Here is a 14,131-nt window from a genome sequence, read left to right on the forward strand (position 1 = left end):
ACCCTCCTCCAAATGCCCTTTTGGCAAACTCCCTCCTCTCTCTTATAAATCTCAGGCTCTTGGAGGTCGTCTGGGAGGACCACCTCATCTTCACACCAGCCCCTCTCCATCACCTCCACTTCTCACACCTCCACCTCCTGTCCTCACAGAGAAGGAAGAATGCTTTGACTTTACAATGACCACAGGAGGCAAAAGTCTCCTATCGACCCCCAGTAATAGGGAAGTCTCTCTTGTTTCCTTCTCTCCTGCTGTTGGACCAGTAATTGGTGAAAACAAAGGGAAGCAGGCTTGCTCACAATTGCTCTGGTCTCTCAAGGTCTCTTTGCAAGTTTAAAGTAATCCCCAACCCTCTGATTGCTTGTATCTCTAAGCCTTCTCAGAAACATTCTGAAAGATATCAAGGTGCCAAGGTATTCCTGATCAGTATCCTGGGAAGCAGATGCATATCTTCAGCTTCCATTTGTCAAGGGATAGAAAGCACACCCAAGTCCTAAGCCCAGAGCCAGATGTGAGCATCTTCTAACTCCGGCCAGGGTACCTCTACCAGTTAGAAAATGGATGCCCAATTTCATCTTTCCTGCTATTTATTTATTTTGCAGGTCTGGGGATGGGACCCAGGGACATTCAACCTCCAGAGCTACCCCCCACCCCCTGACCTATGTTTTATTCTTTATTTTGAAACAGGGTTTCACTAAGTCTGGGCCTCACTAAGTAGCTGAGACTGTCTGTGAACCGGGGTCCCCTTGTCTCAGCCTCCCAAATGCTGGGATTACAAGCGTGTGCCACCACACCCGGCCTTTTCCTGCTTTTAAAGATTCCTCGTTGCTGAGTGTGGTGGTACACTCCTGTGATCCCAACACTTGAGAGGCTGAGACAGGAGGATAGCAGGTTGGAGGACAGCCTCAGCAAGTAGTGAAACTCTTATCAACCTAGCAAGACCCTATTTCCAAATAAGAAAAATAGGTCTGGGGGTATAGCTCGAAGGTAGAATGCCTCTGGGTTCAATCCCCATCACCACAAAAAAATAAACAAAGATTCTTCATCAGTCAAATGGCTTTGCTAACTTTAGAGGGTTGTTGGGGAAGTTAAATGGTGAAATCTATTTCAAAGATATAAAATGTTGCCTCACAGGACTGAGCTTAAATGAAGTAATATGTGTAAAATGTTTAGAGTTGTTGCTGGTATTCAATGACTTTAGCTGGATTTTTTCACCATAATACCTCAAAAACTGCAGAGGAGCCAGGCATGGTTGTGCACACCTGTAATTCTAGTACCTGGGAGGCCGAGACAGGAGGATCGCAGGTTCACAGCCAGCCTCAGCTACTTAGTGTGGCCTTCTACGACTTCTTGAGACCCTGTTTCAAAATAAAGTATAAAAAGTAGAGCTGGAGGTGTAGCTTAGAAGTAGGATGTCCCTGGGTTCCATCCTCAGTTCTTAAAAAAAAAAAAAAATTGTAGAGGAACCTGGGAATTTGCCCTTCCTAGGTGTTCAGAGATCCTAGTCTCTTTCCGGCTGCCTGGGTTGGGGGCTCAGAGGCTCAGACAGGGCTGAATGAGTGAATGCATGAGTCCTTCCTCCATTCACCGCTCTGGAGTGGGGCCTGGCCTGGCTTCCCTCCATCACCCCCTGCGGAGCCTTCCCCCAGAGCCCTGAGCTCATCCTGGTTACCAGTTATTTGTTTATCCCTGGCCCCCACAGGAGGACTCCGGCTCCCACCCTGGTTTTCCCCTGAGTTTCTATCTAAGAATCTGAATGTGTTCAACTAAGATGTGGTGCAATTCTTTTGGTTGAGGAAGGACAAAATCAAAGAAGGGCAGTCTTACTCAGGCTGGGACTTCTGAAGCAAGTACCTGGATCCTTCCCAGGGGGTCCCCTGTGCTTTAGAGCCAGAAGAATCCTCATCCCCTTCTTCCTTTCTCCCTCTCAGTGGGAAGAATAAATCACTATTCTTAACTCTTTGGAACATAAGCAAAGGATGAAGAGGGGCTACAGGAAGTCCCTTTACACACAACCTTGTCAGTTTCCTCCTCACTCTCAGGGTGTGTGTGTGTGTGTGTGTGTGTGTGTGTGTGTGTGTGTGTGTGTGGTGTTAGTGTGTGTTACTAGGAAACTAGGGATTGAACCCAGGGGCATTCTACCTTTGAGCCACTACACCCAACTGCTGGGGTCTTTTCTTTCTTTCTTCTCTCTCTCTCTCTCTCTCTCTCTCTCTCTCTCTCTCTGGTATTGGGGTAGAACCCATTCTACCTCTTTATTTTGAAACAGACTCTCACTAAGTTGTGAAGGGCCTCACTAAGTAGTAGCTGAGGCTGGGCACGAAGCTGCAATCCTTCTGTCTCAACTTCCCAAGTACTGGGATTACAAGCGTGAATCACCCTGCCCGGATGATTTTTTATTCTTTGTTTTGAAACTGGGTCTTGCTAAATTACATAGGGCCTCACTAAGTAGCTGAGGCTGGCCATAAACCTGCTATCCTCCTATCTCAGCCTCCTAAGTACTGGGATTACAAACTACGCCACCACGCCAAGCTTCAGTCTCAGCAATTTAGTGAGACTCTCAGTAACCTAGTAAGACCCTGTTTCAAAACAAAAAATAGAGCTGGGCATGATGGTACACATTTATAATCCCAGTACTTAGGAGGATGAGACAGGTGGATTGCAGGTTTGCGACCAGCCTCGGGTACCTAGGCCCCCTGCAACTGAATGAGACCCTGTTTCAAAATAAAGAATAAAAAATAGGGCTGGAGGTATAGCTCTGGGGTAGAATGCCTCAATATCCAGTACCACAAAAAATAAATAAATAAATAAATAAATAAATGGTCTAGAAGTATATTTCAGAAGAGGAATACCTCTGGGCTCAATCCTCTCAGCACCATACACACATACCAAAAAAAAAAAAAAACAGGACCTCCCTCATAGTGCCAATTAAGTCAGTTAATACATGTGAAGCTCTTAGAATACACAATATATGCCATGAAGCACAAATTGTCATTACTGAGGGACAATAACTGGAAATGCCTCTGCTACACACACACACACACACACACACACACACACACACCTGGTCCATGTGGCCCATTCCTTTATCTTCCTGGCATCTCATTGCCCTTCTCCAAACCTGCCCATCTGGTGCAGTCGTACCCTTATCCAACCCCCTCCTCTCTACAGGCCCCAAACCTGGGTGTGGGGAGGGAAGGAGGAAGATAGGGAAAACTTGGCCATTTTAGGGCAGAGGAGCTGTTGGAGGGGAGAGGAGGTGGGGGCAGCAGGGGAGTGGACCCAGAGTTGGGAGGCTCCTTATTGGGAGAGGCCCCTGTCTGATTCTGGGAGACGGAGCCCAGGCCTGGGCACTCAGCCAAGTCCAAAGAGCGGCCCCAAGCCCTGGGCCTGGCCCCAGAGCCAGCACCATGAAAGGACTAGGTGCTCAGTGTGGACCCTTCTCCAGACAGTCTCCTACCTCAACCCCAGCCCTTCTGACCGAAGCTCCACAGCTCTGAAAGCCGCCAAAACAGACGCAGGCCTCCTTGGGGTGCGGGTATGCACTGGGAGAGGAGGGACCCTGCTCCCAGGCCAGGAGATCAAACTGCTCTTCCTAAAGCAGCTCTGTCTAGGACACTGCCCACCACCCGCACCCCCCACAACTCCCACGTCCCCAGGTCCAACTGCTGGCTCTGAGCTGCTCCTGCAGGAATTCAGCCAGTTCTGGGGAGACTGCCGGTGAGGGGGGCCCAAGGGTGAGTAACAGTTCCCACGGGGATCGGGGCGCCCATGACTAATCAATGAGAGAGAGAGAGAGAGGAAACTTACATTCCTGGACTTGTAGGGCAGTGGAGGGTGGTGGGAGGTGGGGCAGGGGCGGACGGAGGCAGGGAGAGCCAAGTAGGGACACAGGGTGGCCAGGCTGGGGTGGGGTGGGGTGTCTTCCAGCCCTCTCTCTCCACAAGCCAAAGTGGAGGCAGGCCCAGGTCACCACTCACCTGCGTGGCCGTTGCCCATCCCCTCCCCCGCCCCCACAAGCCAGGGCCTCTGGCTGGAATGGGTTGAGGGAAGGTCACTGTGGCATCTCACTGGCATTGCTCAGCCTGACCCACCCAACCAGGTCCCCTGCCCAGAGACTAGCTTGGAGAGCCATCACCGGGCAAGACCAAGCACCACACCAGGGCACCAGGGCACCAGGGCGGGGACGAGCTGGGAGCCAAGGTGCCCACGGAGGAAGGAAGCCAAGGGCTGCCACAAAGGAGTCAGGAAAGGAGGGAACAAAGAGGGAGTGCTTCCCGCCCAGCCCTCCCCACCTCCCCCAGCCTCCTCCAGCCTGACCAGACCTCTCAGCATCCACAGCCAGCGGGCAGACGCCCTCTAACCCCGCAGCTCAGCAGCCTTCCTGGCAGGACAGGCCCACTCCCCACCCCTACCCATCCCAACCAGCCCCCGAAGCCCCCTCGCCCCAATTTCCTCTGCTAAACCCATTTTTATTTCAGAGCTTGCTCTCCCTCACCCTCCAGTTGTGTGTGGTTGAAAAGAGAAGGCTAGCCGAGCACAGTGATGCACGCCTGGAATCCCAGGACTAGGAGGCTGAGACAGGAGGATCGGAGTTCACGGCCAGCCTCAGCTACTTCGTGAAGCCCTTTGCAACTCACTGAGACCCTGTTTCAAAATAAAGAATGAATAATAGGGCTGGGTGTGTAGCTCAAAGTTAGAATGCCCCTGGGTTCCATCCCTAGTACTGCAAAAAATAAGTAACAAAATAGGCTGAATAATGGTAGAATCTCCCCTTGGGTTCAATCCCCAGTGGGTGGGGAGAGAGAGAGAGGAGAGATGGGGGGAGAAGAAAGAGGAGGAGGAGGAAGGAAGGAAGGGAGGAAGGAAATAAAGAAGGAAGGAAGGGAGAAAGAGAGGGAGGAAGGAAAGGAGGGAGGGAGGGAGGAAGGAGACAGACCAGGCATAGTGATACATGCTTATAATTCCAGTACTTGGGAGGCTGAGACAAGAGGATCACAGGTTCAAGCCCAGCCTCAAAAACTTAGTGAAGTCCTCTGCAATTTAGTGAGACCCTGTTTAAGAATAAAATTAGCTGGGCTTGTAATCCCCGCACTTGGGAGGCGGAGACAGGAGGATCCCGCTGGTTCGGAGACAGCCTCGCTGGCTTAAGAGACCCTGTTTCCAAAATAAAATAAAAAATAGGTCTGGGAGTGTAGCCCGGAGATAGAAAGGCTTCCAGGAACCCCAGTCACACACACACACACACACACACACACACACACACACACACACACACACACAAAGGAATAAAATTAGGCTGGGTGTAACTTGGAGGCAGAATGCCCCTGGTTCCATTCCCAGTACAAGAAAGGAAGAAGGAAGGAAGGAAGGAAGGAAGGAAGGAAGGAAGGAAGGAAGGAAAGAAACTAGCAAGCACACCGTTTGGGGAAGGGGCGAGGTGGTGGGGTGAAGCAGGGAGCTGGAGGAGCAGGTAGCCCTCTTCCCAAGCTTTCTGTCCCTCACCTGTCACTGCTCTGGGAAGATAATAGAGATGCTCTCCCCTCACACACACCCCTGCTTTGGCCTGTTGACCAGCCAGGACACGGGTGCCCACCCATCCAAGCACACACACCAACACAAGCATGTTGAGTTCTGGCCACAGACAGACATGCACACACATGCAGAGCACATCACACGGAATCTTCTTTCAGCCTGGCCACCGTGAATGGTGAACATTCACATAAAAGGACAAAGAAACCTGGCCGGCTCAGTCCAAAATCCACTCTCAAGGCCCATGTCTCCTTTCCACACTCCTCCCCTGGGGCTGTGCCCGCAGCTGCAAGCGCAGGAGGTGGACAGGACCGCCTGAGGCTGCTCCCCTGAGCCGGCTTGTGAACACCATGCTGTCAGGGTTTCTGGAGCCCAGGCCCCTGCCCGAGGTGATCCATGGAAAATGTCCAGCTGTGGTTGCTTGCAGGGATGAGCTCAGCCAGCGCAGGGGGCTGGGGGCCTACACTCAGCGTCAGACTTTCCACCCCGACTTCGCCCCCTCCACCTCCAACATCACTCTGGGATTCAGGAGCAGGAAAGGGGCCAAGGGGACTTCTGACGCAAGTGCCTCAGCCTTGGACTAGTTTGCAAAGGGGCCGGGGTGAGCAGAGGGCGGACGGGGGCTGGATACACCTCCAGCCCACTCACTTCAGAGGAACCCAGAGGGGACTCAGAGACCCCTGGGAGACTGGCCTGCAGGGTTATGAGTAGGGAGAAGGGTGACTTCAGAAATCTGTGGGTGCTGATGCTTCTCGGCTCAAGGGCTTGGAAGCTGGAGGAGAGACCGTTGGGGTGGGAGCTGTAGACGGGAGTGTCCGCTTCCTGGGATGGCCTTCCCAGATGTGCTCACTTCTGGACCCAAGAAAGAATACAGTCAACTCAAGCACCTAAAAATGGCCAAGGACAACAGGGCATGGTGGTGCATGCTTGTAATCCTAGTACTTGAGAGGCTAACACAGGAGAATTGCAGGCTCAAGCAAGACTCAGCAATTTAGAGAGTGCTTCAAAATAAAAAAAATAAGCAGGGCGTGGTGGTACACACTTGTAATTCTGGTACTTGGGAGACTGAGACAGGAGGATCGTAGGTTTATGGCCAGCTTCAGCTACTTAGTGAGGCTCTCTGCAATTTATTGAGACCCTGTGTCAAAATAAAGAATAAAAAATAGGGCTGGAGTGTAGCTTGGAGGTAGAATGCCCCTGGGTTCAATCCCCAGTAACGTAAAACTAACTAAATAATAAATAGGACTGGGGGTGTAGCTCAGAGGGAGAATACCCAGGGGCATTCTCCTTCTGAGATTATATCTATATATATGATGGGAGGCTGAGACAGGAAGATTACAGCCTCAGCAAGTAGTGAGATTCTCATCAACCTAGGGAGACCCCATTTCCAAATAAAATTGTTGTTCAAAGGTAGAATGCCTCTGGGTTCAATCTCTAGTTACACACACACACACACACACACACACACACACACAGAAAGGACATAGAAAGTTGGGTCCTAAATAGAAGTGGGGGTGAGGAGCAGACCAGCTGGTCTGCTTCCTGTCCACCTGGAGCTGCCTCTCCTTGAGCCGCAAGAGCTCCAGACACAGGGAGAGAGGAAGGGATTGTCCCTCCTTCCAGGCTCCCAAAGTCTCCCAGCTTCCTACTCTCTCAGCCTCGCACCTGCCCCCATCCCCTGCTCCCCTCCCCTTCTCCCCTCTCCAGCTCTCTTTCAGGACTGTCCTGGTCCTCCGGCCTTCTCTCTCACCCACCACTCATCTGCAGCCTCTCCTCCCCGTCACTGCCTGTTCTCTCCCTGAGTCCTCACTCCTCTTCCTCTTTGCTCTTATCTATGTCCCCAGTTTAACCTATTTCCCCTTCCTCTTCCTCTTCATTCCCCCACGATAGCCTGTACACAGAGTGTACTCCACAGGGTGAGGAGTCCAAGTCACCTTCTGAGCCTGGCACAGGAGGGCACACCTGCAATCCCAGTATTTGGAAGGCTGAGACAAGAGGATCGCAGGTTCAAGTCCAGCCTCAGCAATTTAGCAAGACCCTCAGCAATCTAGCAAGACCCTGTCCAAAATAAAAAGGGCTGGGTCTGTAGCTATGAGGTAGAATGCTCCTGGGTTCAATTCCCAGTACCAAAAGGCACCTTACACGCGCCCTGCACAGTTCTAATCACTTTAATTTATGTTTCTCTTTTGTTTTTTGTTTGTTTGTTTTGTTTTGTTTTTGTTTTTTTGTTTTTTGGTGGTACTGGGGCTCCTGGAAACCCTTCTACCTCTGGGCTACACTCCCAGACACCTTTTTTTAAAATATATTTTTATTTGGAAACAGGGTCTCTTAAGCCAGCCTGGCTGGCTTCGAACTTGTGCGGTCCTCCTGTTTCCACCTCCCAAACTCGGGGATTACAAGTGTGTGCCACCACGCCCGGCTGTACTTTAATTTATTTTTAATTTAATTTTTTGCAACCATACTGGGGATTGAACCCAGGGCATTCTACCACCGAGCTACACCTCCAGTCCCATTTTTTAATTCTTTATCTTGAAACAAGGTCTCACTAAGTTGTGGAGGGCCTCACTAAATAGCTGAGACCGGCCTCAAACGGTGATCTTCCTGTCTCAGCCTCCCAAGTACTGAGATTACAAGTGGTTGCCACCACACCCAGTTTAGGTACTTTATTTATTTTTTTTTCTGTGTTACTGAGTCTTGGACTCAGGGGCATTCTACCTCTTAGTCATATCTCCAGCCCTATTTTATTTTATTTTTTGAAACAGAATATTGCCAAGTTGCAGAGACTCTCATTAAGTTGCTGAGGCTTTCCTCGAACCTGTGATCCTCTGGTCTCAGCCTCCCAGGCACTGGGATTATAGGTATGCACTACTTATTACATCTGGCCCCTAGGCACTTGAGAGCAGGCAGAGATCTTTACTCCATTAAAGGCTAAAGCCATGGAAGGTTTGGAACTGATAAGTAACACTACTGGAACCTAGGTTTAGGATTCGGTTGCCCACTATGAGTAGGGTGAATTGCTGGGGGATGACACCCTCTTTTCCATTTCCTCCCTTTCCCTCTCTGTTTCTTTCTCTCTGTCTTCTTCCCCATCTTCCCAGGCTTCCCCACCTGTGGATGTCCTCTTCTCTCCCTTCCATGAGTCTCCTCTCCTTCCTATGGTTTCCTTCCCTGCACCCCTTTTTCTGCCTTTCGTCCCTGCAACACCTCCCCTTCCTAGAACATCTGTAAGCAATCGCTGGTGTGGAGGGGTAGGGTTGAGATCTCCCCCAGCCAGCTGTGGAGGTGTGGCTGAAAGGGAGGGGTGTTTTCCCAGAGGTGGAAACTTCCAGCTCCATCCCACCTTTCCATCCCCCAGTCACCTAGCTCTCCACCGAGACCGAAGGACCTCCAGCTTCCCTCTTCTGATCACACATCTAGAGGCCCTCGCCCTATCCTCCAGCCCCAGAATGCTGTCAGCTAGAACCCCCTAGCCAGATGGAGATCTGAGGCTGGTGCAGGGAGGTCTCTGGAGCAGGGCCTCTGAACTACTGGACAGCTGTTGAAAGGAAGCTAAGTCAAAGGTCAAGGAGCTCCTCCTCTCAGCCCCTTCCCTGGGGCTTTGAAGTCCAATCCAAGGTTGAGGCCTGAGGTGGGGAAGAAAGTGCTGAGTGAGGGGTGTACAACCTTTGCTCCAGGTAAGGCAGGAAGATTTGGGTTTGTGAGGCCCAGAAATAAGCCCCACATAATCTGTATGCAATTTACAATTGTACTACCTTTTTATTTGATTGAACCTAGAGGCATTCTACTTCCAAGCTACACCCCAACCTGATTTTATTTCTTTATATGGAAACTAGGTTTTTGAGATTCTAGCTATGTTACTGAAGCTGGTTTTGAACCTGATTCTCCTGTCTCAGTATCCCAAGTACTGAGATTACAAGCATGGGCCACCACGCCAGCCTGTACTACTTTCTTTTTTCTTTTCTTTTCTTTTTTTTTTTTTTGCGAATCTGGGGATGGAACCCAGGGGCATTTGACCTCTGAGCTACACCCTCTACCCTATTTTTTATTCTTTATTTTGAAACAGGGTCTCACTGAGTTCCAAAGGGCCTCACTAAGTAGCTGAGGCCGTCCGCGAACCGTGATCCTCCAGTCTCAGCCTCCCAAATGCTGGGATTACAAGCATGCGCCACCACGCCTGGCTTATTCTTTATTTTGAAACAGGGTCTCACTAAGTTGCAGAGGCTGGCTGCAAACCTATGATCTTCCTGTCTCAGCCTCCCAGGTACTGGGATTACTACAGTGTGCCACCATGCCTGGCTCCCATTTTATTTTATTTTACTTTTTACTTATTTTATTTTTTAATTTTTATTTATTTATTGGGGGGGGGTCTGGGGATGGAATCCAGGGGCATTCAACCTCTGAGCTACACTCCCTGTCCTATTTTTTTATTCTTTACTTTGAAAGGGTCTCACTAAGTTGCAGACAGCCTCACTAAGTAGCTGAGGCTGTCCACGAACCTCAATCCACCAGTCTCAGTCTCCCGAATACTGGGATTACAAGCGTGTGCTACCATGCCCGGCTTCCATTTTATTATTTATTTATTTATTTATTGTAACACTGGGGATAGAACCCAGGGACATTGTACCTCCGAGTTACACCGTTAGCTCTATTTTTTATTATTTTGAAACAGGGTCTCACTGAGTTGCGAAGGGCCTCGCTAAGTAGCTGAGGCTGTCTGAGAGCTGCAATCCTCCTGTCTCAGCCTCCTGAATGCTGAGATTACAAGCGTGCGCCACCACACCCGGCTCCATTTTATTTTGAAACAGGTTCTCATCATTGAGTTGTGGAAGGCTCACTAAATTGCTGAGGCTGGCTTTGAACCTGTGATCCTCCTGTCAGCCTCCCAAGTACTGGAATTACAGGCATGCACCACCACACCCAGCCCCAATGCACATATATTTCAAGATGTCATATACATGAGAAAAAGATGCCATTTTATAAGATAAAAGTTTAAAAATTGCTAAAATTTATTAAATCCCCCCCCCAAGACTCTTCTAAGACTTGGGTCTTCGTCTAGCTCTTGATCTGAAAGAAAGGGTGTGCTCCCAAGGAGTGCTCCACATCACTGGACCCATGAATGTCAGCCCCAGAGATACTTTTATTTTTTGAAATGCTGCTGGGACACCTGGAACACTTGCAGAATCACTGTTTACCCCATTCACCGCAGAGTTCAGCACTCTGAGAGCTAGTTTTCCCCAAGGGAAGGGCCGGGGGACAGACCTATTCTTAGCCTTGTACAGGATCCCTGGAAAACTAGTATGCTCATTGTAAGGTGATGATGGACAGAGAGGAATTTGCAGCCAAGGGAGGAGTATGTGTGTTTGTTTGGGGTGGAGAGGTGAGAAGTGCCAGGGGTCCAGGGAACCCTGGGAAAGATTTAGGCCAGGTCAAGAAAAGCGATGAGGAGGTCATCTGGGCCCCATCTCCGACCTCATGCCATTGTGTTCAGGACAAAGGGCATGCTGTGCTACAAACACACGCCCTGTTTCATATCTGATCAGAAATGCTGTCATCTCCACAGAGCCAGAAAGAAACTAAACTAGTGAAATAGCCCGTCTGGGTTTGGGGTATCATTCTGATCCTGGCCCCTTCCAATGCCTGGACTTCCTGTCTGGATTGGTAATCCTTCCCAAGAGAAGGCTAGAAATGGCAGGCAGACTTGTGGGAGTAGGAGGGACCGTCTGGCTCATCTGCAACCCTTCGCAGTCCCAATCGGATGTGCACTGGGAATCCTGGTGCTCCAGGTCCCTTCCTGATGGGCTCCAGATGTGAGCACATCTGGGAAGGCCATCCCAGGAAGCTGACACTCCTGCCTACAGCTCCCACCCCGGATGGTCTCTCCTCCAGCTTCCAGGCCCTTGAGCTGAGAAGCACCAGCACCACCCCTTTCCTCTCCAGAGGTAGGTACAGTGGAGGCAAAGAGGGGGGGGCCAGGAAAAAAAGTAATGGGGAATAGGCAAGGATAAAATGAAGTCAATTTTTTGTTTTTGCTTTTTTGCAGTACTAGGAGTTGAACCCAGGGGCCTTCTACCTCCCAGCTATACCCCCAGCCTTATTTGTTATTCTTTATTTTAAAACAGGGACTCACTAAATTGCAGATGGCTTCACTAAGTATCTGAAGCTGGCCACGAACCTGTGATCCTCCTGTCTCAGCCTCCCAAGTACTGAGATTACAAGCATGCACCACCACACCCAGCTGAGGTCACTGTTGAGGACACTTCAGAGGAACCTGTTTTCCTTTTACCTCCTACCTAGGATTGTTAGAATTTGCTGTAGACTTCTGATGCCTCCAGAAGCCAGGACAGAAATCAGAAAAACTGACGAAAGTCTAGAAGACACTTAGCTGGGGTGGGGAAATTCCTTCCCACTGACCAGCTAGTTCTAGCCCCGCCCTCCCGGTCTTGTATTTTTTTACCCCAGTGTCCTCAGCCCTGCCCTTCACCTGTCAGTGCCATTCCATCAATGCCTTCCCCTCTGCCTCACCTAGGTCAGCCTGGAAAAACTCCCTACTCTGTCGGCAGAGGCCCCAGGTTGGTCTCAGTCACTAGTTTGGAGAGTTACAGAGCCCCCAGCGAACCTAAGCTTCTTATCTCTCAGGACTGTTCTTGTCACCCTAGCAAACATTTTTCATCCGCCTCCTCCTATGCTCTGAACAAAGTGGGTTTATTTTTAAGTCTGGGACATGAGGGAGGGGTTTCTCCCAGTCAGACAGGGGATACAAGTGGTGGGCGGTGACTCACAGATGATGGAGCCCTAAAAAGAGACCTGAGTCAGGCCAGTGACAGAGTCCATGGGTTCAGACCGCCTGCTCCAGTGCCTGCCAGCTACACACACACACACACTGCAAAACCCAACTTCAGCAGCCTCTAGGCCCAGGTTCCCACTCTATTTGGACTCCTATTTTCTGTGTGTGTGTGTGTGTGTGTGTGTGTGTGTGTGTGTGTGTGTGTGTATGTGAAACCATGGATGGAACCTGGAACCCAGGGGCATTCTAACTCTGAGTGACATCCCCAGGCCTATTCTTTATTCTTTATTTTGAAATAGGACCTCACTAAGTTACGGAGGGCCTCACTAAGTAGCTGAGGCTGGCCACGAACCTGCGATCTTCCTGTCTCAGCCCCTCAAGTACTGGGATGACAACCATGCGCCACCACGCCCGGCTTCTATTCTACTTCTGAAAATCCCACACTCCCCGCACTGCATAATCTCCACGAATGCCCCTCCTTCCTTCCCTCTGTGAGACCAATTCCTGCTCATCACCCTGCCACAGGGCAGAAGGAATGGGGCTCAGAGCCAAACCTTGGAGCCACAAACCAACAAGCTCCTCTGGACGCCTTTTATCCAACTCTTCCCAGTCTATTTTGCACAGTTCACGACTGAGAATGTCATATTTGTGCCGTCCCCCAAAGTAAGCTACAGGCCTCTCTGGCCAGAAGCCACCAGCCGGGGGGGCTCTGGCAGTCCCGGATCTTTCCAGGATCCAAGCGCTGAGGGGATCAACAGCTGTCTCAGCACACCTATAACGCATTTGTGTTTGCATCAGCACACCAGTTGGAGGTTTTATTTCATGGTGATCTCAGTCTGAGCCACCTCTAGCCACCCAGGCTTTTTATGAGCCCCAAAAGGACCAAGCCTCTTTCTTAAAATCAGAGCACCCTGCCTCAGTGCTCTCAGAATTTCCAGGCATTTGAGAACTTAAAAGAAGCCACTGAATTTTGACCCAGAGAAAACACATACGTGCACATGAAAACTTCCATGCAGTTTCAGAGAATTAATGGCTTTTATATACACTCTTCCCCCATCCCATATCTGGGGATGACAGATCTGGGTTGGAATACCTATTCTATAATCATTCCCTTCTGTAGAAGCCCAGTTGAGAAGGCTAACATGGGAAAAGCAAAGGTTTGGAAATCCACTGGGATCAGGTTTAGAGATCTGAATTTTTTTTTTTTTTTTTTTTTTTGCGGGTCTGGGGATGGAACCCAGGGACATTCAACCTCGGAGCTACACCCCCTGTCCTATTTTTTATTCTTTATTTTGAAACAGGGTCTCACTGAGTTGCAGAGGGCCTCACTAAGTAGCTGAGGCTGTCCGCGAACCGCGATCCTCCGGTTTCAGCCTCCCGAATGCTGGGATTACAAACGTGCACCACCACGCCCAGCTTGGAGATTTGAATTCTCCTTCTGCTCTTTTTTTGGTTGACATTGTTAGTCACTCCTCTAACCTTGCTTTTGTTTTGTTTTGTTGTTTGTTTTTGTTGTTTTGTTTTGTTTTGGTTTTTGTACTGGGAATAGAACCAGGGGCATTCTACCTCTGAGCTAGACACCAAGCCCTAGTTTTTATTTTTTGTTTTTTGTTGTTTTGTTTTGTTTTGTTTGTTTGTTTGTTTTTGCAGGTCTAGCGGTGGAACCCAGGGGCATCCTACCTCCGAGCTACACCTCCTGCCCTATTTTTTATTCTTTATTTTGAAACCAGGTCTCACTGAGTTGCAGAGGGCCTCACTAAGTAGCTGAGGCTGTCCGTGAACCGCGATCCTCCGGTCTCAGCCTCCCTAACGCTGGGA

The 14,131-nt window shown here is 50.0% G+C and overlaps 1 protein-coding gene across 1 annotated transcript in view; it reads left to right on the top strand.

Annotated features, from left to right (window-relative positions):
- Nucleotides 1–6,113, top strand: part of GTSF1 (gametocyte specific factor 1) — a gene marked incomplete at both ends in the record, with an annotated part of 53,245 nt that extends 47,132 nt beyond the window's left edge. Inside the window, 2 exons of the mRNA XM_080704873.1 lie at nucleotides 3,657–3,717; nucleotides 5,816–6,113. Of these exons, the coding sequence (XP_080560999.1) occupies nucleotides 3,657–3,717; nucleotides 5,816–6,113 (359 nt within the window). The remainder of the gene's footprint in view (nucleotides 1–3,656; nucleotides 3,718–5,815) is intronic.
- Nucleotides 6,114–14,131: the final 8,018 nt, after the last annotated feature.

Source organism: Muscardinus avellanarius, assembly GCF_963383645.1.
Source record: "Muscardinus avellanarius genome assembly, chromosome: 11".
In the NCBI taxonomy this organism is placed as follows: domain Eukaryota; kingdom Metazoa; phylum Chordata; class Mammalia; order Rodentia; family Gliridae; genus Muscardinus; species Muscardinus avellanarius.